This window comes from Chiloscyllium plagiosum, chromosome 22 (assembly GCF_004010195.1).
Source record: "Chiloscyllium plagiosum isolate BGI_BamShark_2017 chromosome 22, ASM401019v2, whole genome shotgun sequence".
In the NCBI taxonomy this organism is placed as follows: domain Eukaryota; kingdom Metazoa; phylum Chordata; class Chondrichthyes; order Orectolobiformes; family Hemiscylliidae; genus Chiloscyllium; species Chiloscyllium plagiosum.
Genome location: NC_057731.1, coordinates 4,005,616 through 4,030,596, shown reverse-complemented (window position 1 = coordinate 4,030,596; position 24,981 = coordinate 4,005,616). Strand labels below are relative to the sequence as shown.

Below are 24,981 nucleotides of genomic sequence, written 5' to 3'. Positions count from 1 at the left end.
TGCTGAGGCCTTGTCCCTTGTGTGAAATCTTTGTATCCCCTTTAGTCACAGGAGAGGTCCTAGAGTTGTTCCTTTGTTGTCTAAGTTGTTCCTTTGTTTAAGAAGAGCAGCAGGGATAATTTGCGAAATTGTGGGCTGGTAAGCCTTATGTCAGTGGTAAAAAAATTATTGAAGAAGGTTCTTGGGGATAGGATTTACTCGCATTTGGAAGAATATGGACTTATTTGAGTTACGCAGCATGGCTTTGTGCGGGGAAGGATGTGTCTCATGCTTATTTGAATCTTTTTGAGGAAGTGACAAAGGTGATTGAGGGCAGGGCAGTAGATGGTGTCTATATGGACTTTAGCAAGGCCTTTAACAAGGTCCCTCATGGCAGGCTAATACAAAAGGTGAAGTCACATGGGATCTGTGTAAGCTGGTAAGATTGATACAGAACTGGCTGAGTTATCAAAGACAGAATAGTGGTGGAAAGTTGTTTTTTGTGAATGGAAGTCTGTGACCAGTGGTGTTCCACAGGGATCAGTGCTGAGACTCCTGTTGTTTGAGGAACATGTAGGTGGCTTAATTGGTGAGGCTGCAGACAATGCAAAGATTGGGGGAGCTGGGGATAGTGAGGAGGATTGCCGGAGGACATAGCAGGATATAGGTAGGCTGGACGCCTGGGTGGAGAAATGGCAGATGGAGTTTAATCCTGAGGTAATGCATTTTGGATGAATCAATGCAAGAAGGAATTATATAATAAATGGTAGAATCCTTAGAAGCATTAACATATGGAGGGATCTGGACAAGCAGGTCCACAGTTCCCTGAAATTGGCAACACAAATGGATAAAAGTGGTCATGGAGGTATATAACATGCTTACCTTCATTGGTTGGGGCATAGAGTCTAAAAATTGGCAAGTCATGTTGCAGCTGTATAGAACTTTAGTTAGGCCACATTTGGAATATTGTATGCAGTATTCTGGTTGCCACACTAGCAGAAGGATGTGGAAGCTTTGTAGCAGGTACAGAAAGAATGTACCAGGACATTGCCTGATTTGGAGGATATTAGATATGAGGAGAGATTGGACAAACTTTGTTTGGTTGTTTTCATTTGAGTGTTGAAAGATGAGTTGTGACCTAATAAAAGTTTATAGAATTGAGAGGCATGGATAGAATGGAGAAACAATCTTTTTCCCAGGATAGAAATGTCAATTACTAGGTGAGGTCTAAGGTAAAAGGGGGTAAGTTTAAAGGAAATGTAAGAGGCAAGTTTTTTATAAAGAGGATGGTTAATGCCTGGAATGCGCTGCCAGAGGAAGTGGTGGAGGTGGATACAATAGCAATGTTTGAGGCATCTTGACAGATATACAGTACCTGCTCCACGCCATATCTGCGGGCAGTACTTTCCAAGGCCAACCGCAGATGCCCGAAACCGTGGATAGTTGCAAACCCTTTCATTTAAATGGGAAATTTACCTCACCGGCAGCCCCCTTGTGCCTGGTTCTAGAATGTTCCATGTAATATTTTTGGGCCGTGGCAAACTGGATAACTGAAACCGCAGTTGATTCTGCAGATACTGCAGTCGCCCTGTACTAATAGACAGGGAATAGAGAGACATGGACCACTGAGAGGTAAAAGGGTTTAGTTTAGAAAGGCATCATGTGTTGGCGAAGGGCCTGTTCCTGTGGTATTCTGTTTTTCATTTGTTGATTGCATTGGTTCAAGGAAGAATTTATTTTTGCTGTTGTACAAAAAATTGAGATCTGAAATGTAGTGGTTTTGAACACACTTTGAGCTCTGATCAGTTATGTACAAAGCGTAAAATCTGTTTAATATTTTATTATAGTTGTGAAATGTTTGAAAAATACATGTAAGACTTTCTTCACATTAATTACAAAGAGACCTTGGAGTGCAGGTTCACAGCTCCTTGAAAGTGGAGTCGCAGGTAGATAGGATAGTGAAGAAGGCGTTTGGTATGCTTTCCTTTACTGGTCAGAGTATTGAGTACAGTAGTTGGGAGGTCATGTTGCAGCTGTACAGGACATTGGTTAGGCCACTGTTGGAATATTGCAATTCTGCTCTCCTTCCTATCGGAATGATTGTTGTGAAACTTGAGAGGGTTCAGAAAAGATTTACAAGGATGTTGCCAGGCCTGGAGGGTTTGAGCCATAAGGAGAGGCTGAACAGGCTGGGGCTGTTTTCCTTGGAGCATTGGGGGCTGAAGGGTGACCTTATAGAGGTTTGTAAAATTATGAGGGGCATGGATAGGATAAATAGACAAAGTCTTTTCCCTGGAGTTGGGGAGTCTAGAAGGCATAGGTTTAGAGTGAGAAAGATATCAAAGGGACCTAAGGAGCAACTTTTTCCCACAGAGGGTGGTGTGTGTATGGAATAAGCTATCAGAGGAAGTGGTGGAGGCTGGTACAATTGCAGCATTTAAAAGGGATCTGGTTGGGGAAAAGGAATAGGAAGGGTTTAGAGGGATGTGGGCTGGGTGCCAGCAAATGGGACTACGTTAAGTTAGATTATCTGGTCAGCATGGATGAGTTGGACTGAAGGGTCTGCTTCTGTGCTGTGCATGTCTTTGACTCTATAATTGAAATCTGAAATTTTGCGGTTTTCTCTTCAGTGTCAAAAGTCAGTTGTTTCCTGACATTGAAGTTAAAATTCAGTCTAAGTATTCATGCTATTGTACATTCGGTATCAGCATTCCCATTCTACAGCATGTATCCTGACTCTCTTAAGTTCTGTTGACCTGTCACTGCCCTATGATTGTTGATGTCCCATGGCTCCCAGTCCAGCAATGCCTTAATTTAAAATGTCATCCCTGTGTTTGGATCTCTCAGTAGATTTGCCCTTCAGTTATCTATATCGTCCAGCTCTCCTTTGAGATGTCTAAACTCTTCCAGTTGTGGCCATTTGCATTTCTGTGATTTACTTTGCCTCCCTACTGATAGTCTTACCCTCACCTGTTTGTGACTTGAGCTTCAGAAATCTTTCCCTAACCCCCTCTAACCTCTCTAAAATCTTCCTTAAAGCCTATCTGTTGATTTCCTGGATCGATTTACACCAGTTGGCTGGACTGCTGGTTTGCAATTCAGAGTGATGGCAGCAGTGTTCGTTCAATTCCTGCACCGCCTGAGGTTACCAGGACCAATTCTACTTCTCAGTCTCTCCCCTTGTCTGAAGTGTGGTGAGCCTTGGGTCAAACCAGTTGTTTCTCTCTTTTGAGAGAGCAGCCCTATCATCTGGTAAAATGATAGTGGTTACCTATGTCACGGGGGGGTTTGCATCGTATTTGTTTGTTAACATTTCTATGATGCATCTATAGACATTTTATTGCATTGAAGATGCTATATAAATGCAAGTTATTGTAGCAAAGCAGTCATTTTAAGGGTTAGAATGGTGCTGGAAAAGCACAGCAGTTCAGGCAGCATCTGCCATTTTAAGGGGCCTATTTGGTTAGTGATTGAATTGTTTATATGTTTTCCATTAATTTAACAGGGGGTTGGATCACAGAACGTCACTCAGTCATGAAGATGAGAGGCTTAGCAAAGCAGAACTTAGACTGGAAGGACAATCTACCGGACGTAAGAAAAATGTATTCAGATGAGGACCATGAATTGCAAGGAGAAATTTTACAAGATTCTGCAGGAGGTTATATAAACAATTCAGAGACTTTGAATTGGTATGTTTTAAATGAGCTGGATCTTCAAGATGCCAACATGCTAAGTGGTTAAGGAAAGACTTATTTAAGCTGAAGAAATACCTCAGTTACTCACTTCCCAACATTAGTTGGGTAACAGGAACTATGAATTGCCATTGTTTACATTTCAGCTTGTACAGTTTTGCAAGTATTTTTGCCTTTGAGTCCTGCTGTCGCAAGCACAAAGCTGCTGCATTATCTGAGGAGTATCATCACTTTCAAAAGATTTTGTGTTAGAATTTATTCACAAGACCTTTGGGGTAAATTATGAGTTTTAACATAAAATATAACTTTGAAGCTTGGGAAGCTTTAAGCTCCAGTTTCTTTTTAATGCACCTTGCATTGTAATGGAGAGCCTTATAATGATTTGTATGTATTGGACATGCTTTAAGCTCTCTGAAGTCTCTCTGTTTAGACACCTGTCACTTCTAACACGATCACCTTTTAAGGATCTACGTTTTTTCCATTTACAGATATTCCGAAATGCTTCAGTTTTGCTCTCCTGTATTAAGGAGCCCAACAATGCTACAGTTTTCAGTTAATAGAAAAATGTCTCTGGTTAGAATTACTTAATATTGTAGGTGCAATATGTATCTAGGCATTTTATCACTCCTTTGCTGTTGCAGTCTCAAATGTCCCTTCAAGTGAATTGGATTGTGGTGTCCAATTCTGATGCCTTATTGTTCCAAGATTTGCAAGAAAACCAAAAGATAAATCTTTAAACCTTGAATTATTGTAAGTTCAGATGAAATCTTCCAGAATAATTTATCTCACAAACCGTCCGTTTTGGATAGCTATTTGATAGCTTTCCATATGCGTCCATTTAGGTTTGATTTATATTTTAATAGCATTGCTAATGGTTCTCATCTAATGTGCAATATTTATCATTTAAGTGTGTATTACGTTTATTCTGCAGCATTTAACTGCAGTTGAATGACACCGCCCAGCAACAGGTTGCCAACTGACTTCAGTGTTGCCTGTCATTTGTCCAAAGACATTTTGGATCCTCTGCTCATATTCTGTTTGGCAGGTAGACAAAATGTAGGATTGGTCTGCAACATCTGTTAAAGAGAAAGGAAAGCTACTTTATTCTTGTATGTTTTGCATTTCTGTTTCTCTTTGGGAGATGTGCAGAACCTAGTGACCAAATTGCCCATGTTCCAACTCTGTCACGTACTTCTAGTGACCCAGCTCCATAACTGGAAGGTGGATCCAGCGATCTAACTGACTCTGGAAGGTGGATGTGTGAACCCATTGTGGAAGATGAATATAGAAATAATATGCTCTTTGACTGTGGCAGATGGATCCAGTGACTCGACTTTCCACTCTGGCAGCTTGAACTGTGACTGCATTAACCCCAGATAGTCTGCAGCTTGATCATCCAGTTGGTTTCAAGGGAAGCTAAGGATTTCTGCTCCGTTGCAGTTGAGGCCTGGTACTGTCATGCTTTTGCCTGTCAGGTATCTTTAGATATTTCAAAGGATCATTAGTTTGTTCAAAACAGTATTCAGTTATTGCAAATAAATTGAGTGTTTTGCATTTTGCAAAGGTTTAATCAGAAATAGTTAGTTTGTAAAATTAACCCTACCCAAGCTCCATGGCTGGATGGATGGATTTGATCATCTGGGCTACAAATGCCTTGTCAATGATGAAAGTTCATAGTTTCATTTTGCACTCTGTAATGACTTGAATGCATGTCTACTTGTTGTTGAAAGCTACGTAACTCAATTTCACTGATAACACAGTATCTATGCCCTAAGCTCCTGGCTCGTTATGTCTTTTCCATTGCATAATGCTTTTTTTTTAAAGCACAGGGAAGACTTTTATTTCACAGGGCAAACACTGTGAAATTTCTGTAGCAAGAACCTTTCTTACCTATCAGACCCTTTTGTTAAAAAGTCGCAAGGACCTTGAAAACAGAGAACAAGAACATACAAAAGATGTTGAGACAAGGTTTAAAAAATGTGTTCAGCGAAGTGAGACTGGAATATCTCAGTATGAACTAATATCACTAATCCCAGCTAGAGTAACAGTAGTAGGTGACATTAATGGTGGGAAAATGGTCCATGATTACTGAAGCTGATTACTATCCTGTGACCCCTATTGAAAAGTGCCTCAATGGGCTCTGGACCTGAGAGGAATCAGGCTTGGCTATCTCCCCTCTCAGGACTTTCTGACTGATGCTCAGCTGTGAGAGCTTCATTGTGAGGGTTGCTTCCTTGAGATCTCATTGGGTAGTGAGCTGGGATGCTGCTCGACTTGATAACACTTCACCCCAAGAGTTAGCCCTTTCTGGGCCTGGAGCAATAGTAAAGAAATTGGTGTCAAAGCAAGGCAGTTTACGAGATGGACTAAGATGTCAAGTGTGGGAGATGTAGGGCAATTCAAATAGGAGATGATAGGCATGCTGACTGGGGTTTACTTAATTAAATGTAATATTGTAGATATCTACTTCAATAGTTTTAAGTTAATGTTGCCATTATATATGTATTAGTGAATTTATTACTGGCAATTATGTTTGTTACAATATCTGTGTGGAGCTGAAAACGAAACAGAAACCTTTGTCCGTGGAAGCCGGATACTTCGCTGAACCTATTTGTAATTTTTAAGTTAGACCATATGAAGAACAGCCATTTGTTGAGCAAAGAACATTCCACACCGTCAGTGGTTTGTGACATGCAGCTATGTGGAATCAGTAACTCAGCATTTATACTGTACTGGACTTTGTCCCTAAAATGTGGCTTGTCACTTTATGTACCCTGCCTGGCGTCTGTGTGCTGGTGAAAGAGAGACATTCACCATCCCCAACCAACAACCCGAGCTTGCCTTGTCAGGAGCTTTTTAACTAGCTGGTTGGGTATAAAACTGGCATAGTCGAGGAACCACCACTCATGGATCCATCCTTCATTGTCAAGCTGAAAATCTCACTGTCACTAAGTTAAACGATCAGTTTCATATCTTCCTCGTTCAAAACTATTATGCTTTTGTTTAACCAGTTCTCAAATGTGACATCTCCACGTATCGATTATGAGAGCTTGCTGACAGTTGACCAGAATGCATTGTATCTCATTTTTATATACTGAAAACCTGCCACATGTGTAACTGTACCATGAAATGTGACGTCAAATATAATAGGAAATTTTCCCTGAGCTGCTGTTTACTTATTTTCTCATTCTTCATTGTGTCAATATTTTCAAAGTGAGAGGACAGACCTGTTATTAATTTGAAATGTCCGACTTGTATATCGTGATAAATGCACAAACTGGATTTATTTGGAAAAGAGCTGCAGATTTTGTAGTTTAGATTACTGTTGAGCATCTTGACTCTTGGTGGAACTGCTCTCATCCAGACAAGTAGAAAATATTCCATCATGCTTCTGACTTGTAGGTGGTGGACAGGCTTTGAGGAGTCAGGAGGTGAGATGCTCATCAAGGATTCCTACCTTCTGACCTGCTCTTGTAGCCATTGTATTTATATGGCTGGGCCAGTTCAGTTTCTGATTAATGGTAACACCCAGGATGTTGATTCTGCAGCAGAATTCCATTGAATGTTGAGAGGCAATGGTCAGATTCTCTCTTGTTAGAGATGGTCATTAACTGGCTCTTGTGTGCAGTGAATGTTACTTGACATTTATCAGCTCAAGCCTGAACGTTGTCAAGGTCTTACTGCATTTAGGCATGGACTATCTCAATATCTGAGGAGTTGCAAACAATGTCAAAAATTGTTCAGTCATCAGTGAACGTCAGTGACCTTATGGAAGGCAGTTCATTGATGAAATGGAAAAGGATGGTTGGACCAAGGATTCTAACCTGAGGAACTCATGCACAGCTGCCCTGTAGCTATGATGATTGTCTTTGAACAACTGCAACATCTTCCCTAGTGCTAGGTATGACTCTAGTCTTTGCTGAGCTTGCTGGAGCTGCATGATTACATGCTTGGACAAGTGCTGCTTTAATGCCAGGGGCAGTCCCTCACTTCACCTTTGGAATTCTCTCATGTAATGTTCTAGTTTATTGCAGGTGTAGGAGCATGACAGCTGAAATACAGGATCATGTGAAATTTGTTTTTGAAGGCATCCTTCAATCTGCAACTGTCTGTCTCTCTTCCTTCTCCCAGCACTCTGAAAACAACAACCAGTCACCAGGATCTTGGTGTTCCTTCAATTCTGGCCTTTTGCTGCTTTCTGTTTTCATCACTCGCTCATTTATGGCCATGTCCAACCCCCTCAGTCCTGTCTTTTAGATTTCACTTTTTAAACTCTCTCTTCTTTTAAGATGTTCCTTAAAACTTACCTCTTTGTCTAAGCTTTTAATAATCTCTTTTTTTTAATCTCTTAGGTGTCCCCACCAACAGCTATTCACCCTCCAAGCTAGATTATTATCCACTCTTTTGTCTGTACAACTGTCCCTCTCTATCTGTGGGCTCTATCCCCACTTATAGTTCACTCCTAACCCCCTGCCCCCATCCTATCTTCTGCATATAAACCAACATTTTCCTAGCTACTAACAGTTATGAGGAAAGGTCACTAGACGTGAAGTATTAACTCTGATTTCTCTCCATAGATGCTACCAGACCTGTTGAGCTTTTCCAGCAATTTGTGTTTTTCTTTCTTTACAGCATCCGCAGTTCTTTATGTTTTTATTGTAAATATACGGATGGATATGTCGAGGAATTGGAGGGGAGATGGATTAATCACACAGTCTTACAGCACTTACGAGTTTCTTGGTCAAACAAAACATGCTGGTTCTTTGAAAGATTTGCTCAGATAGGCTTATTCTGCCACTCTCCTCATCCTGCAACTTCCTTTTCAATTATATATGCTGTCCTTTCTCAAAGTTACTTGTGATTCTACCAATTTTCAAAGTAGTTGATTCTAGGTCTTCATAACCAGCTGCGTAAAAAATCATGGCTAAGATATGATGCAGGAAGCAAGGAAGAATTAAAAGACTGAAAGCACACAAAGAAATTTTGAGGAGGGTAGGTGTAATTGACACCAGAGCAAAAGACACAGGGAGAATTCTGACGATGATGTAGAAAATATGTGAAGCGAAGGGGGAATGAAGAGTAAGGAGAAATACAGGTGCTTGGGGGAGGGTGAGAGTGAATGAATGAAGGCAAGAGAAAAGTGAACGAAGAAACAGAATTGTCAAAATATATTCCCACGTAGTGTTTAGTATTTACAACTTCTAACAAATTTAACATGTGAGAAAAAGTGAAGAATTTCAATTTATGCAGAAAGAATGATTGACTTGGATTGTTTTTGTTCCTAACACCGCAAAGTGTTTCACAGTGATTTAATCCCTTTGGAAGTGCACTCACTTCTGTGTTTGTCCCTAGCATTGCTCAAACAGTACGTCATGGTCCATCACACAATGGCAGAGAAAAGATGGGTGGTGAGGTACCTTTTTAAATTGAGAGTGTGATGCTGGAAAAGCACACCAGGTGAAGCAGCATCCGGGGAGCAGGAGAATCAACGTTACGGGCATAAGCCCTTCATCAGGAATGAGGCTTGTGGGCCAGGATCTGAGAACTAAATGGGAGCGGGGTGGTGCTAGCTGGGAATGTGATATGTAGATGAAGGTGGGGGTGGAAGTGATCGGTCGGAGGAGAGGGTGGACCGAATGGGTGGGAAGGAAGGAAGATGGACAGATAAGACTGCTCAACAGGGCGGTGCCGAGTTGGAGGGTTGGGGCTGGGAGAAGGTGGGGGGGTGGGAAAATAAAGAAACTGGTAAAACCAACATTGATCCCGTATGGTTGGAGGGTCCCAAGGCGGAAGATGAGGCATCCTTCTTCCAGGTGTCTAGTGGTAAGCGTTTGGTGATGGAGGAGGCTCAGGACCTATATGTCCTTGGTGGAGTGGGAGGGGGAGTTGAAGTGTTCAGCCACAGGGTGGTGTGTTTTGTTGGGTGTCCCAGAGGTGTTCTCTGAAATGATCCGCAAGTTGGTGTCCTGTCTCCCCGATGTAGAGGAGACTACATCAGGTGCAACGGATACAGTAGATAACATGCGTGGAAGTACAGATAAATTTCTGTCAGATGTGGAAAGATCCTTTGGGATCTTTGATAGAGATGTGGGGGAATGTGTGGGTGCAGGTTTTGCACTTCCTGTGATGACAGGGGAAGGTGCTGGGGATTGGCTGGTGGGGGAGAGGGTGGATCTGACGAAGGAGTTGCAGAGGGAGAGGTCTCTCTGAAATACAGGTAGGGATGGAATCTGCTTGCAGACGGAGGATATGGTGGAGGATGATGCAATGTATCTGGAGGTTGGTGGGGTGGAAGCTGTGGACCAGAGGGGTTCTGTCCCTGTTGCGAGTGGAGGGGTGAGGTTCGAGGCCAGAGGTGTGGGAAGTGGAGGAGATGCGCTTGAGGGCATTGGCGACCACGTGGGAGGGGAAATTGCGGTCTTTTGAAGAAGGAGGCATCTGCGATGTTCTGTGGTGGAATTGGTCCTCCTGGGAACAGATTCTGCGAAGGTACAGGAATTTGGAATAAGGGATAGCATTTTTAAAGGAGGCAGGGTGGGAGGAGGTGTAGTCCACATAGCTGTAGGAGTCAGTGGGTTTGTAGTAATTGTTTGTGTTGAGTCGGTCGCCAGAGATGGAGAGGTCCAAGATGGTCCAGGTGAATTTGAGGTCAAGGTGGAAGGTGTTTGTGAAATTTGTGGAGCACAAGGTGACGTTGATACAGTCATCAATGTAGCGGAGGAAAAGGTGGGGAATGGTGCCGGTGTAGCTGTGGAAGATGGGCTGTTCCATGTACCGGACAAAGAGGCAGGCATAGCTGGCCCATACGGGTGTCCATGGCTACCCCTTTGGTTTGAAGGAAGTGGGAGGATTGGAAGGAGAAGCTGTGAGGGTGAGGACTAGTTGAGCGAGGCGAATGAGTGTCAGTGGAAGGGTACTGTTTGGGTCTGTGTGAGAGGAAGAAATGGAGGGATTGGAGGCCTTGGATGTGTTGAGGAATTGGATGTCCACAGTGAAGATAAGGCATTGGAGGCCCGGGAAATGGAAGTCTTGGAGGAGAAGTGTGTGGGTGGTTTTCTGAACATAGGTGGGGAATTCCTGGACTACGGGGAACAGTACAGTGTCAAGGTATGCAGAGAGGAGTTCAGTGGGGCAGACGCAGGCTGAGACAATGGGTCGATCAGGGCAGTCAGCTTTGTGAATCTTGGGGAGGAGGTAGAAATGGACGGTGTGGCGTTTGCAGACCATGAGGTTGGAGGCTGTGGATGGGAGATCCTCAGAAGTGATGAGTTTGTGGATGGTCTGGGAGATGATGGTTTGGTGTTGGGGGTGGGGTCATGGTCGAGGGGGCTGTAGGAGGTGGTGTCTGTGAATTGGCACCTGGCTTGAGTGGTGTAGAGGTTGGTGCACCAAACTACTGCTATGCCCCCCACCTTGTCTGCTGGTTTGATGGTGATGCTGCGGTTGGAGAGGAGGGAGTAGAGGGCTGTGTGTTGTGAGAGTGAGAGGTTGGAGTGAGTGAGACGGGGTTTATGTCACGGCGGCAGTTGGAAATGAAGAGATCAAGAGCGGGTGACAGATTGGCAAGGGTGACCAGCTAGATGGAATGTTTTGGAGGTGGGAGAAGGGGTCCTTGGAAGATGGGTGGGAGACTTGATGGAAAAAGTGAGCTCAGATAGCTGAGGTGGCAGAAAAAATATTCAGGATTGCAATGTGTGTCAAACTCATTCGTCTGGGAGCATAATGGGATGAAGGTGGGGCCATTGCTGAGGAATGATCGTTCTTCCTCAATAAGAGAGCGGTCTAGGGGAATGGTAAAAACACAGCAGGGCTCAGAGCTAGGATCTGGTTTGAGGCTGGAGCTGGGAGTGGGGATGATGTGAGTGTGGTCATGGGGTTGGGAGTGACGTCACGAACAGAAGAGATGCTCACCATGGGGGCAGAAGAGGGGTCCCCAGTGGTACCTTAGGGGGCAGAAGTGACGTAATATATGACTTCGGCAATGCTGCTGGTTGAGTTCTGGTGTGCGGCGTTATTGGGTGCAGAAGTGATGTTGGTGATGTCACCTTTTTAAACCATTACAGTCCATATGCTGTAGGAATGCTCACAGTGCTGTTACAGATGAAATATCAGGATTTTGACACTGGGAAGAAATGGTGAATGCAGTTCCAAGTTAAGAAAGTGTGTAACTTGGAGGGGAAACATCTGAGGTAGTGGTGTTCCCATGCATTTGCTGTCCCATCCTTCTATGTGGCAAATGTTGCATGCTGAAAAATACTGTCCAAGGAGCCTTTATCAGTGATAGGTGGCACAGTGCTCTCTCTGTACTGCATTGCTGTATCAGTTTTATTTTTGTGCTATAACTCTGGAGTAGGATTTGAACCGTGAACCTTGTAATTCAAAGGCAAATGCGCTACCAACTGGGCCTGGCTGTCAGTAAGTGCCAAACCAGAAGGCTGCTTTGTTAATAAAGCTGTCAGTAGGAGAAGGGAGACTGTTAAGATAAAAGATAAAAAGGCTAATTGAGAATGGTGGTCAGGAACATGTTCCCACAATGATTAACAGAGTAGATCCACAGGAAAGACAATGATGGAATGATTTAAGAAGTTGAAGCATGTTGTGATATATTGACTTTAGTGCTTCTTTACAAAGGCGAACTAGTGATGAACAGTGATATCTTGTGTTGTGATCTTGAAGCTACCAATGGATCTGCAAAGGAAGTATGTATAGAGCAAGTACCTTATCAGATAATATGAAAAGCATTCTTCTGAGGGGTTAATCAGAATTTACAGTAGACCCAGAGAAATTTTCGAAGATTTTTGAAAGAAGAGTGTCATAACAGATAAGCGTAAATTCAGCGGACTGTGAAAAGGTCATTCAGGAACGTGACAAAGTGCCAGTGCTGACAATAGATTATCGTAGAAGGTGCCTGCATTCAAGAAAGTGACAACTGGAGGTTACTGATGGATGATAAAAGAACTGCCAAAGTATGACTGCACCTTGGAGCCAACTGGTGAGCTTCTTTAGTTTTTATCTTTCATTGCAGAAAAAAGAACCCAATTGGTCTGGCAAGATTGATGGAAAAAACTGGATTTGTGAGACATGGAAATGAATAACAAGGATACAAAGCAACAAGGCACACTGACACTGATGAATTTCAATGACATTGAATCTGTTTTAAGAGATTTCTTTTGTCACCTACATCCTCTAAATACAGCACTCTTATGCTTCATTCTATTTCTGATCTGAAGTGACTAAGATGTCTTGTTTATTGTAAATGACTACTTGTCTTAGAACTATTACATTTTCCTTGTGAATAGTTGTGTTCCCATCTACCATGTTGTTGCGAATGCAATTATTCCACTACTGATGCTTAGTAGCAGCAGTGTGTTCTATCTACAAGACGTGCTGCAGAAATTCACCAAAGATCCTGGGGAACACTTTCAAACTCATGACACATTCCATGTAGAAGGGCAAGGGCAGCAGATACTTCGGAGCACCATTATCTGTGAGTTCCCCTCCATGCCAATCACCATTCTGACTGGGAAATATATTGCTGTTCCTTCACTGTCACTGGGTCAAAACCCTGGAAATCCCTCCCTAAGAGCATTGTGGGTCTACTTACAGCTCACGGACTTCAACAATTCAAGGATGGAGCTCACCACCACCTTTTCGAGGTTGCAACTAAGTATGGGCATTAAATAAAAGCTGAAAGAACTGAAATGCTGGAAATCAGAAACAGAAATTGTTAGAAAAACTCAACAGGTCTGGCAGCATCTGTGGAGTGAAATCGGAGTCAATGTTCTGGGTCCAGTGGTCCTTCTTCAGAATGGGCAATGAATGCTGCCCCAGCCAGCAACACTCTTCCCACATGTGATTTAAAAAAAAAGTGAATGGGATATCCAGATGTGTGATCTTCTTAGTGAATGGCAACCTTAGTGACTGTCCTCTTAGTTGTTGCCAATTTCCTTAATTTATTTTGAGATTGAACTTAATTTGAAGAAGATGGATAGCCTAACTAGGTGGTCATTTTGTCTCAATTGAAAGCTCCATTACATCTGTCAGAATGTTGTGGGATTCGTCATTACTGAGGGAGTGTTATCCTTCAGAATAGATTTTAAAATGAGCTATTAGTTAATCTTCAGATGGATGTAAAACATTATTGCCACTGGAATTCTCCTGTTGTCCTGACTAATAAGACAAATGCAACTTCAATTATCCCACCTTTCCCTGTCTGATAGACTGATTATTCATTTCATTGCATTTATGTGACCTTACTTTACACAATTTGGTTGCAATGGCTTTTGATACAGTGACATGAAATGGACCTCACAGGTGCTTAATTGGCGGTTGATCTCTTTGGAATGTCTTCAAGGTATAATGTTCTTATGTTTTTTTTTCTGTTATCTTTAGTAAATCCTGTTTCCATGTAAATACTTGTGAAGTGAACAAGGAAGCATGAGAACAACAGATGCAAATGTATTACTATAATTCTGGTCTCCACACAGAACCTGTGTTGGTCAAACATTAATGGTTTCTGGTTTGTCTCCATGGATGGCTTTGGTGTGAGAAGGGTCAGTGAGCAATTTGTGGCATATAATGCTGTGCACTGATGCCACAATAAAAAAGAAAAATAGTTGTGCAACTAGATAATGTCTTTCATGAGCATGGATGTCCCAGTATGCTTTACCTTCGATGAAATACTTTAGAATGTGGACTGTTGTAATGTAGGGAACACAGGAATCAACTTGCGCACAGCAAACTCTAACCACCAGCAATGTGAAAATAATGAATGAAGTTTGATTTTGTGACTTTGCTTGAGGAATAAATGTTACCCAGAGCATACCTGTTGTTTTTTGAAATAATGCTACATCTTTTGCATCCAATTGCAATGGCAGACAGGATTCTGTTTTAACATCTCATTTGAAAGATGGCATCTCTGATGCTGTAGATATCCACCCATAATGCACTAGATATTTAAGGCTAGGTTTTTGTGCTAAACTTCTGGAGTGGGGCTTGAACTTTTTTTCATTATTCATTTGTGCGATGTGGACATCTCTGGCTGACCAGCATTTGTTGCCCTTGAGAAGGAAGTGGTGAGCTGCCTTCTTGAATCACTGCAGGTTGAACCACAATGCCCATAGGGAGGGAATTCCAGGATTTTATTTATTGCGCATACCTAGGATTTTGACCCAGTAACAGTGAAGGAATGACAATATATTTCCAAGTCAGAATGGTGAGTGACTTGGAGGGGAACTTGCAGGTTGTGGTGTTCACCTGTTATCTCCTGCTGTTGTCCTTCGAGATGGAAGTGGTTGTGGGTTTGGCAAAGACATTCTGTGAATTTCTGCAATGCATCTTGTAGCTAGTATGCACTGCTGTTACTGAGTGATGGTGGTGGTAGGAGTGGATGTTTGTGGATGTGATGCCAGTCATAGGTGCTGCTTAGTCCTGGATGGTGTCAAGTTTCTTGATTGTTGACGCTGCACCCATCCAGGCAAGTGGGGAAAATCCAACACACTCCTAACTTGTGCCTTGGAGATAGTGGACAGGCTTTGGGGAGTCAGGAGGTGAGTTACATAGAGTAATAGAGATGTACAACATGGAAACAGACCTTTCATTCTAACTCATCCATGCCAACTAGATATCCCAAATAAATCTAGTCCCATTCGCCAGCACTTGGCCCATATCCCTCAACACTTCCTATTCATATACCCATCCAGATGCCTTTTAAATGTTGTAATTGTAACAGCCTCTACCACTTCCTCTGGTAGCTCATTCCATGAATGCACCACCCTCTGTGTGAAAATGTTATCCCTTAGATCCTTATTAAATCTTTCACCTCTCACCTAAAGCCTGTGACGTCTAGTTTGGACTCCCCCCCACCCTGGGGAAAAGACCTTGTCTATTTACCCTATCCATGCACCTCGTGATTTTATAAACCTCTATAAAGTCATTCCTCAACCTCCGACCCTCCAAAGAAAGTATTTCCAGCCTGTTCAGCCTCTCCCTATAGCTCAAATCCTCCAACCCTGGCAACATCCTTGTAAATCTTTTCTGAACCCTTTCACTATTGCAGTCCCGGTTTATGTTTGGAAAATTACGATCTCCTATCTTAACCACCCTATTATTGTTACAGATAACAGAGATCTCATTATAAATTTGTTTCTCAATTTCCCGTTGACTTTTGGGGAGATCTATAGTACAATTCCAGTAAGGTGATCATCCCCTTCTTATTTTTCAGTATTACTCAAATAACTTCCCTGAATGTATTTCCAGGAATATCCTTCCTAAGTACAGCCGTAATGTTATTCCTAATCATAAACACCACACCCCCTCCTCTCTGCCCCCCCCACCCCTCCCCCCGCCCATGTAACCTTCCTGTAGCATCTGTATCCTGAAACATGAACATAGAACATAAGACAATACAGGCTGTTTGGCCCTTGATGTTGCACCGACCTGTGAACTAATCTAAGCTCATCCCCTACACTATCCCATCATCATCCATATGCTTATCCAAGGAATGTTTAAATGCCCCTAATGTGGCTGAGTTAACTATGCCCTTACCACTCTCTGAGTAAAGAACCTGCCTCTGATATCTGTCTTAAATCTATCACCCCTCAATTTGCAGCTATGCCCCTTGTACAAGCTGACGTCATCATCCTAGAAAAAAGACTCTCGCTGTTCACTTTAATCTTCTGATCATCTTGTATGTCTCTATTAAATCCCCTCTTAGCCGCCTTCTGTCCAATGAGAACAGACCCAAAAGTCTTTTCCTCGTAAGACCTTCTCTCCAGACCTGGCAACATCCTGGTAAATCTCCTCTGTACCTTTTCCAATGCTTCCACATCCTTCAGTGTAATGGGGCGACCAGAACTGTACACAATATTCCTAGTGAGGCTGTGACTCGGAACTTAATCCCTCTACCAATAAAACCAAACACACAGTATGTCGTCTTAATAGTACTATCAACCTGAGTGGCAACTTCCAGGGATCTATATACATGGGCATCAAGATCTCTCTGCACATCCACACTACCAAGTGTCTTTCCATTGATCCAGTATTCTGCCTTCCTGTTATTCTTACCAAAGTGAATCACCTCACATTTATCTGCATTGAACTCCATTTGCCACCTCTCAGTCCAATTCTGCAGTTTATCCAAGTCCCCCTGCAATATTCTCCCAAACTGTTCACTACTCCACAGACTTTAGTGTCATCTGCAAACTTACTAATGATGATAAAAATGCCAAACAGCAGTGGTCCCAAAACAGATCCTTGTGGCACACCAGTAGTAACCGGACTCCAGGCTGAATATTTTCCATCAACCAACCCTCGCTGCCTTCTTGCAGAAAGCCAGTTTCTAATCCAAACTACTAAATCACCCTCAATCCCATGACACCGCATTTTCTCCAAAAGCCTGCCATGTGGAACCTTTTTGAAGGCTTTACTGAAATCCTTGTACACCACGTCAACTGCCCTCCCCTCATCTACATGCTTGGTCACCTTTTCAAAAACCTTAGTGAGGTTTGTGTGAGACAACCTGCCCTTGATGAAACCATGTTGACTATCTACAATCAAATTGCTTGCTAGATGATTATAAATCCTATCTCTTATAATCCTCTCCAAAACCTTTCCTACAACAGAAGAAAGCCTGATTTGTCTATAATTATCTGGGTCATTTCTGCTGCCCTTCTTGAACAAGGGCACAACATTTGCAATCCTCCAGTCCTCTGGCGCTAAACCTATAGACAATGATGACTCAAAGATCATGGTCAAAGGCTCCGCCATCTCCTCCCTAGCTTCCCAGAAAATCCTTGGATAAATCCCATCCGGCCCCGGGGACTTACTTTCTTTCATACCTTCTAGAATTGATAACACTACCTCCTTACTAACCTTAATCCTTTCTAGTCTAATAGCCCGTGCCTCAGTCGTCTTCTCCACAATATTCTCCTTTTCCGGAGTGAAAACTGGTGAGAAATATTCATTTAACACCTCTCCAATCTCCACAGGATCCACACACAACTTCCTACTTCTGTCTTTGACTGGCCGTATTCCTATCCTAGTCAGCATTTTATTCCTCACTTATCCGCAGAAACCTTTAGGGTTCTCCTTTATTCTACCTGCTAAAGACTGCTCATGTCCCCTCCTTGCTGCTCTTAACTCTCTCTTTAAATCCTTCATAGCTAATTGCCTCATCTGAACCATCTCGCTTCAATGTCACATAAGCCTTCCTCTTCCGTTTAACAAGAGGTACAATTTCTTTAGTAAACCATGGTTCCCTTACCTTATCACTTCCTCTCTGTCTTACAGGGACATACCTATCAAGGACACATAATATCTGTACCTTAAACCAGCTTCACATTTTGATTATTCCCATCCCCACGTTTTGCTACCCCATTTTGTACCTCCTAAGTCTTGCCTAATCACATTATAATTGCCCTTCCCCCATCGATAACTCTTTCCCTGTGGTACGTACCTATCCCTTTCTATTGCTAAACTAAAAGTAACCGAATTATGGTCACTCTCTCCAAAGTGCTCACCTACCACTAAATCAAACACCTGGCCTGGTTCATTACCAAGCACCAGATCTGGTGTGGCCTCCCCTCTTGTCGGCCCTTCGACATACTGTGTCAGGAAACTCTCCTGCTCACGTTGGACAAAAACTGATCCATCTAACGTACTAGCATTTCCCGTCAATGTTGGGGAAATTAAAGTCCCCCCCATAAAGATTTGCCTAACTATAGCTGGAGGGCAAAGTTTCCTGGAAATCTCTCAGTGAAAAGAAACCAGACTGGAAATAAAATTTCAGGAGCTAAGAATGATTTTATTTGGACTGATTCCAGGAGAAATGAATGTCTCCTTAAGACAATATGAAGTGTAATGGATAGTGAGTTTTTTTTTGGTTGTGTTAAAAGGTCTGTGTGTAGTAGTTTAATGTATACATTGCTGACAATATTTGTATTTGGTTGAGTGTTTTTAGTCTTTAGTCCTGCCATGCATTCAGCTATTTAACTGGAAGGTTCAATTTCTTCTTGCATGTAATTGTTTACGGGGTCACAATAGTATGAAGTGATATTTCCAGTGCAATTGGATTACACCAAGAAAAATAGTCACCATGTCATCTAGATTTTTCCAAATTGACACAATTTCATTGAATTTTTTCAGCAGTAATACAGAGGAGTTTCAACTCAGCAAACATCAGCATCTTGTTTTAAAAAAATTAAATATTGAAGCCAGGGATAGTAGGAAAATGTTCTATCACGTTTAAAAAAGGTTCCAGCTCTGTTTTCAAATTTATCATTCTCTGAGATGTTATATTAGTTTTTGACACAAATGTAAAGCTGTCGTCAAGTCTCTAACTGAGTCATAGTATGATTGACAGGAGCAGGCAGGGACTTACTTCAACAGAGAATTGAAGGATGGCTTCCAATCCTGTGGGTAGCTCTGTCATTTCATACAGATGTCATCTTCACTAACATCCAGATATTATATATTGACAGGAGGCAGTAGCCTAATTCCCTCGGCCTTTATTGCATAATAATTGAGAGGTGGGATTGAAACTGTCAACTGTTTAAAAAAAGAAGCTGCTTAACATTTTTTTTATAGTTATCAATGTGTACCCTTTCCTGTTGAAATGCTTACATAGTGCTTCGGAGCAAGAGTGGGCTGCTTGACTCTGTGCACCTGTTACACCAATCAGTATTCACCATTAATGGCACTGTATGCCCCCAGATATATGTGATCAGAAATCATTCGTTTGTTCATAGACTCCCTACAGTGTAGGAGCAGGCCATTTGACCCATCGAGTCCACACCAATCCTCCAAAGAGCGTCTCCCCCCCCCCATCTCCGACAAGAGAGAATCTAACTACTGCCCCAAGTCCCTGGTACTGTGAGGCAGTAGTGCTGAGCACTGAGCCACCACGCTACTCCAAAACTCCAAACACCATCCACCATCTACAAGGCACAAGTCAGGAGTGTGATAGGACACCTGGATGGACGCAGCTGCAATAACACTGAGAACAAAGTAGCCCATTTGATTGGCACTACAGCTACAAGCATCCCCACTCTCTCCACCACCGATGTTCAGTTGCAACAGTGTGTACCATCTACAAGATGCGCTGCAGAAATTCACCACAGCTTCTTTGACAATACTTTCCAAACCCATGACCACTTCCATCTAGAAGATCAAGGGCAGTAGATAAATGGAAGCCCCACCATCTATAAGTTCCCCTCCAAGCCACTCACCATCCTGATATATTGTCGTTCCTTCAATGTCACTGAGTCAAAATCCTGGAGTTCCCTCTAAGGCATTGTGGGGCAACCAAGTGCACGTGGCCAGCAGCAGTTCAAGAAGGCAGCTCACCACCACCTTCTCTAGGGCAGCTAGGGACAGTCAATAAATGCTGGCAAGCCAGCGTCTCCATGTCCTGTGAGTGAATGAAAATAAATCACATTTTTCAACCCACATGATACAGGCCATCTTGTTCAGGAGAATCGGCAGCACTTAAACGTTGCTGAGAGGAGACCAGAAGTTGAATCTTTTCATCATGCATTCATCAGAAACTCATCTCTTGTGACTGTGATTGTTTGAAGTTTCTCCCTCGCTTTCACCTCTTGATTTTCCAGTGTCTTTGGGAAGTTTTTGTAATCAGTAAGGCAATCAAGGCCGTGGGAGGCAAAGGCAGGGAAGTGGAATCGAAGGTTATTCGATCAGCCATGAATGGCTTAGAAGACCCAATGGGCTGAATGGCCTACTTCCACTTCTTTGTCTCATGGTCTAAGTTATTAAAGTCTTTTCTGGTGAAGAAACCATAATACACACACTGAAAATAAATATTGAAAAGCACTGGAAATGCTCAGAAGATCTCAGCAGCCCCTTTGGAGGGAGAAACAGTAAACAGTTTACATTTCATCATAAGTGGAAGAAGAGCTTGATCAATTTATAAACAAATATGGAGCCTGTAAACATTAGGTAGGAGGGGAAGTTAGCACATTGTTGGCAGCTGGGGGTAAATGACAGAAAATAAATTTGTGCTGAATCCCTGATTCTTTCCACTTTTGATGAAAGGACATTGACCTGGAACATTAATTTGGTTTCTCTCTCTCCACAGATACCATCGGACCTGCTGTGTTTCTCCTGCTCTTTCTGTTTCTGTTTCAGATTCCCGGCATCTGGTTTTGTCAATACTTGTCAAGCCGAATCATGGATAAGTGGTTTCATAGCGTGCACCCGTCTACAGAAGAAAATATTGCTGAAATGTAATGCTGAAATGGAATGGGTTGGTTAACACTAAGTGTACAGTCAACTGGCAATTTGTTGCAGTCGTGAAGTCACCTGCTTTCAGTGTATGTTTCATACGGACTACAATACCGAAGCAAGCCCACACATCAGTGCAGCTTGCTTAAATATTTATGATGTTTGAATGGATTTTGTTTTATGAATTTTTCTGATTAGAACCATATAATCATGCTGAGTGATTCTGCGTGTACTGTTTACTGTTCCTGATTTTATGTTTAAGTGACTTGCATAACAAGTGATGAATGTTTTTTTGCACTCTTTTTCAGAAAGTGTATTAAAATTCGATTCAAAGACACCAAACATTTGTTATGTTGTACGGTGATACACTAATTAAATGGGCAAGATCTGTGCTTAGCTGATCTAGAATGCTAATTCCATCTCATAGAAGACCATGAGATTGCACATACAAAGAAACCATCAATAAGCTCAAGAATAAAGCTGGCCAAACAATTCAATGTTGGCTTAGGTAATGACAGCGAACAAAACCAATCTGACCTAGTCAACCCTACACAGTTCTCTTCATTACTATCTGGGCTTTTGTGTCAAAATTCAGTGAGCAGCACCACAGAAGATTCGAGCCTGACACAGTCAAACTCATTGCACTGCACCTTACAATGGCTTCTAGGCAGAACTAGATAGATTCTTAGACAGGGAATCAGAGTTTATTTGGTGCAAATGGAAATGAAGAATTTAAAATGCAAAGAGATCAGCCACAATCATATTGAATGGCAGAGCAGGCTGGAAGGGTCAACTTCGCTCCTAATGTCCTCCTGTTCAAATGGAAGAACAATACAAGATACAGTAAACTTTTAATTAACTAGCACCTGTAGAGACCAGGGGGGTGCCAGCTGATCAAATATCCTGGGTAATCAAGAGTTTCACATAATCAAAGTAAAAGGGCACATTAAATAATAGAAATGTAATGCCAGGGTATATGCATCATTATTATACTTTATTTACAGCATACATCATTTAAATAATAATGGAACTTTGCCTCCTATAAAAATTATTCCACTTGCACCCTCAACTGACTACTTGGACATTGCGTTAGATCATGGTATTTGAGGAGAAATTGGCCAATGGAAGCCAACTGCATGATGAAAAGTTTTACAATGATGAACTTTAATGGCAGATGTTCTGATTGGATTTTGTTTCAATCAACAACTAAACTTCTTAGACTATTTGGCCATTCATCTTAGTCATATGGCCATTCATCTGAACAACAAGCATATTTACAATGAGGTAATTAAATTAAAAAAACTATAATAATTGGATAGAATAGCACAGTAAATTTCAAAGTATTTGATATACATATATATAATTTTTGCTAGTTTTTTGAGAGTGCCAGTACATAAGGTGCCGGTTAAAACAAAGTTTGCTGTATTTTTAGCAAGTTGGATATGTGCTTTAAGTTGGCATACTCAAGCAGCATTGTTGGAGATGCCACCTTTTAGATAAACCAAGAACCTATCTGGTGGATGTAACAAATTCCATTTCCTTTGTACCTTCACCAATAACTATTCCTCTATCGATATCTGGAGCCAAGGTGAAAGGGTGGCTGCTGGGCTTGGATCTTTAGTTAGCTCGAGGGTGCTGCAGTAAATATCTCAGTTCAGGAATCTCAGGGGCTGATGAATGAAACAATGTTCTTATTATATTCCTCCATCATCGGCTCTGGTTATTGTGTGTGAGGCCTCATTACATTCACACGAGTACACCCACTGTAAATGATAGTTTATACGGAAAGTGTTTTGAAATAGAGGCACACACTTCACAAGCTAGGCTCTGTGAAAATCTTGAATGTAGGTTCATTTTGCAACTAGTGGGTGACGGTATATACTTTAAGACTGATGTCAGTAAGCAGATGGTTTTGCACGATATACTGGGTCAGCCTCAGGCAAATAGCTGCTTAGCTGTGATAAGAACATTTTTTTGGAAATCTAAGAAGCTTTAAGTCAAATATTAATATGTTGATACCAGTGCTACACAGCAACATAGGAAGAAGAGGAGGCCATTCAGCCTCCCCAGCATGTCCTATTATTGTATGTAATCATAGCTGATTTGTAGCTTAGTTTTTTTGACTTTGTTGCATTCCCTAGACATCGTTGCTCAACACAAGTTTATTAATTTCGGTCTTGAAGGTACTAATGATCCTCTCACTACACCACAACCGTATAAACTCACTGAGACTCCTTCGATAATGCCTTCCAACCCTGCGATCTCACAAGCTTGAAGGACAAGGGCAGCAGATACATGAGAACACTACCACCAATTGCAAGTTCCCCTTCAAGCCACTCCCCATCCTAACTTGGAAATATATCGCCATTCCTTTATTGTCGCTGCGTCAAAACCCTGAAACTTGCATTGTGGGTAAACCTACAGCATGTGGACTGCAGCAGTTCAAGAAGGCAGTTCACCACCATCTTCTCAAGGGTAACTAGTGATGGGCAATAAATATAGACCAGCCAGTGACGCCCACATCTCGTGAACATAGGAAACATCGAACCATGAGAAGGCCATTCAGCCCCTCAAGCCTGTTTCACCACCATTCAGTGTGATCATGGTCGATTGGACATAACTCCATGTACCACAGTGGTTAGCACTGCTGCCTCACAGCGCCAGAGACCCGGGTTCAGTTCCCGCCTCAGGCGACTGACTGTGTGGAGTTTGCACGTTCTCCCCATGTCTGCGTGGGTTTCCTCCGGGTGCTCCGGTTTCCTCCCACAGTCTAAAGATGTGCAGGGCCGGGTGAATTGGCCATGCTAAATTGCCCGTAGTGTTAGGTAAGGGGTAAAAATGTAGGGGGATGGGTGGGTTTCGCTTTGGCGGGGCGGTGTGGACTTGTTGGGCCGAAGGGCCTGTTTCCACACTGTAATCTAATCTAATCTAATCTACCTGCCTTTAGTCGTTATTACTTCCCTTAATATCTTTGCTTGACAGAAAATGATCTATCCTAGATTTAAAATTAACAACTTCCAGCATCCCCTGCCGTTTGTGGTAGAGAGTTTGAAATACACCTTTATGTGCAGAATTGCTTCCTAACATATCTCCTAAACAGTCTGGTCATAATTCTCGGGCTATACCCACCAGGTCTAGAATCCCCAACCAGTGGAAAGAATTTAACATTATCTACCCCATCGTTTACTGTTAATATCCTGAAGAGTTCAATCAGACTATCCCTTAACCTTCTAAATTCTAGAGAAAACACATAGCAGATTTGTATAATCTCTCATAATTTAATCCCTGAAGTCCAGATATCATTCTTGTAAATTTACATTGTACTCCCTCCAAGGCCAAAACTATCGAATGCCTTCTGGAAGTCCATGCAAATAGATAACGTAGACATGGACCCCTCTCCACTACCTTAGTCACCTCTTCAAAAGGTGGCCAGGCATGACCTACCTGTCATGAATCCATGCTGGCTCTTCCTGATTAACTGACTTTTTCAAGGTGTTCAGTTCCCCAATCTTGATCATAGAATCCAACAATTCTACTCACCCAAGGGAACTCTGAAAGATTATAGTCAGGGCATCTACAATGTAGGGCGGCACGGTGGCACAGTGGTTAGCACTGCTGCCTCACAGCACCAGAGACCCGGGTTCAATTCCCGACTCAGGCGACTGACTGTGTGGAGTTTGCACGTTCTCCCTGTGTCTGCGTGGGTTTCCTCCGGGTGCTCCGGTTTCCTCCCACAGTCACAAAGATGTGCACATCAGGTGAATTGGCCAGGCTAAATTGCCTGTAGTGTTAGGTAAAGGGGTAAATGTAGGGGAATGGGTGGGTTACGCTTTGGCGGGGCGGTGTGGACTTGTTGGGCCGAAGGGCCTGTTTCCACACTGTGAGTAATCTAATCTAATGTGCTCCCCTACTTCCATTAATAGCCTCAGATGGAAACCAGCACATCCTGGAGAATTGTCATTCTTTAATTCCATTAATTTCCCCAGTACCAATGTTTACTTGTGTTAAATTTATTCAGTCCTTTTTCTTGATCCACAATTAATTCCTTGGAATTTCCTGCAAGCTGTCCCCC

At 42.4% G+C, this 24,981-nt stretch overlaps 1 protein-coding gene across 3 annotated transcripts in view; it reads left to right on the top strand.

Moving 5' to 3' along the window:
• slc22a15 (solute carrier family 22 member 15) overlaps nucleotides 1–21,299 on the top strand; it is a 79,887-nt gene extending 58,588 nt beyond the window's left edge. The window contains exons 11-12 of one of the 3 annotated variants that reach the window (XR_006314884.1): nucleotides 3,485–3,668; nucleotides 20,764–21,299. Coding sequence is in view for 2 of the 3 variants with exons in the window: in XM_043712293.1 (XP_043568228.1) it covers nucleotides 3,485–3,517 (33 nt within the window). In the remaining variant the exon portion in view is untranslated. Of the gene's footprint in view, nucleotides 1–3,018; nucleotides 6,833–20,763 lie in introns of those variants that run through there. The other 2 variants (XM_043712293.1, XM_043712294.1) reach the window with 2 other exon arrangements.
• The last annotated feature ends 3,682 nt before the right edge of the window (nucleotides 21,300–24,981 follow it).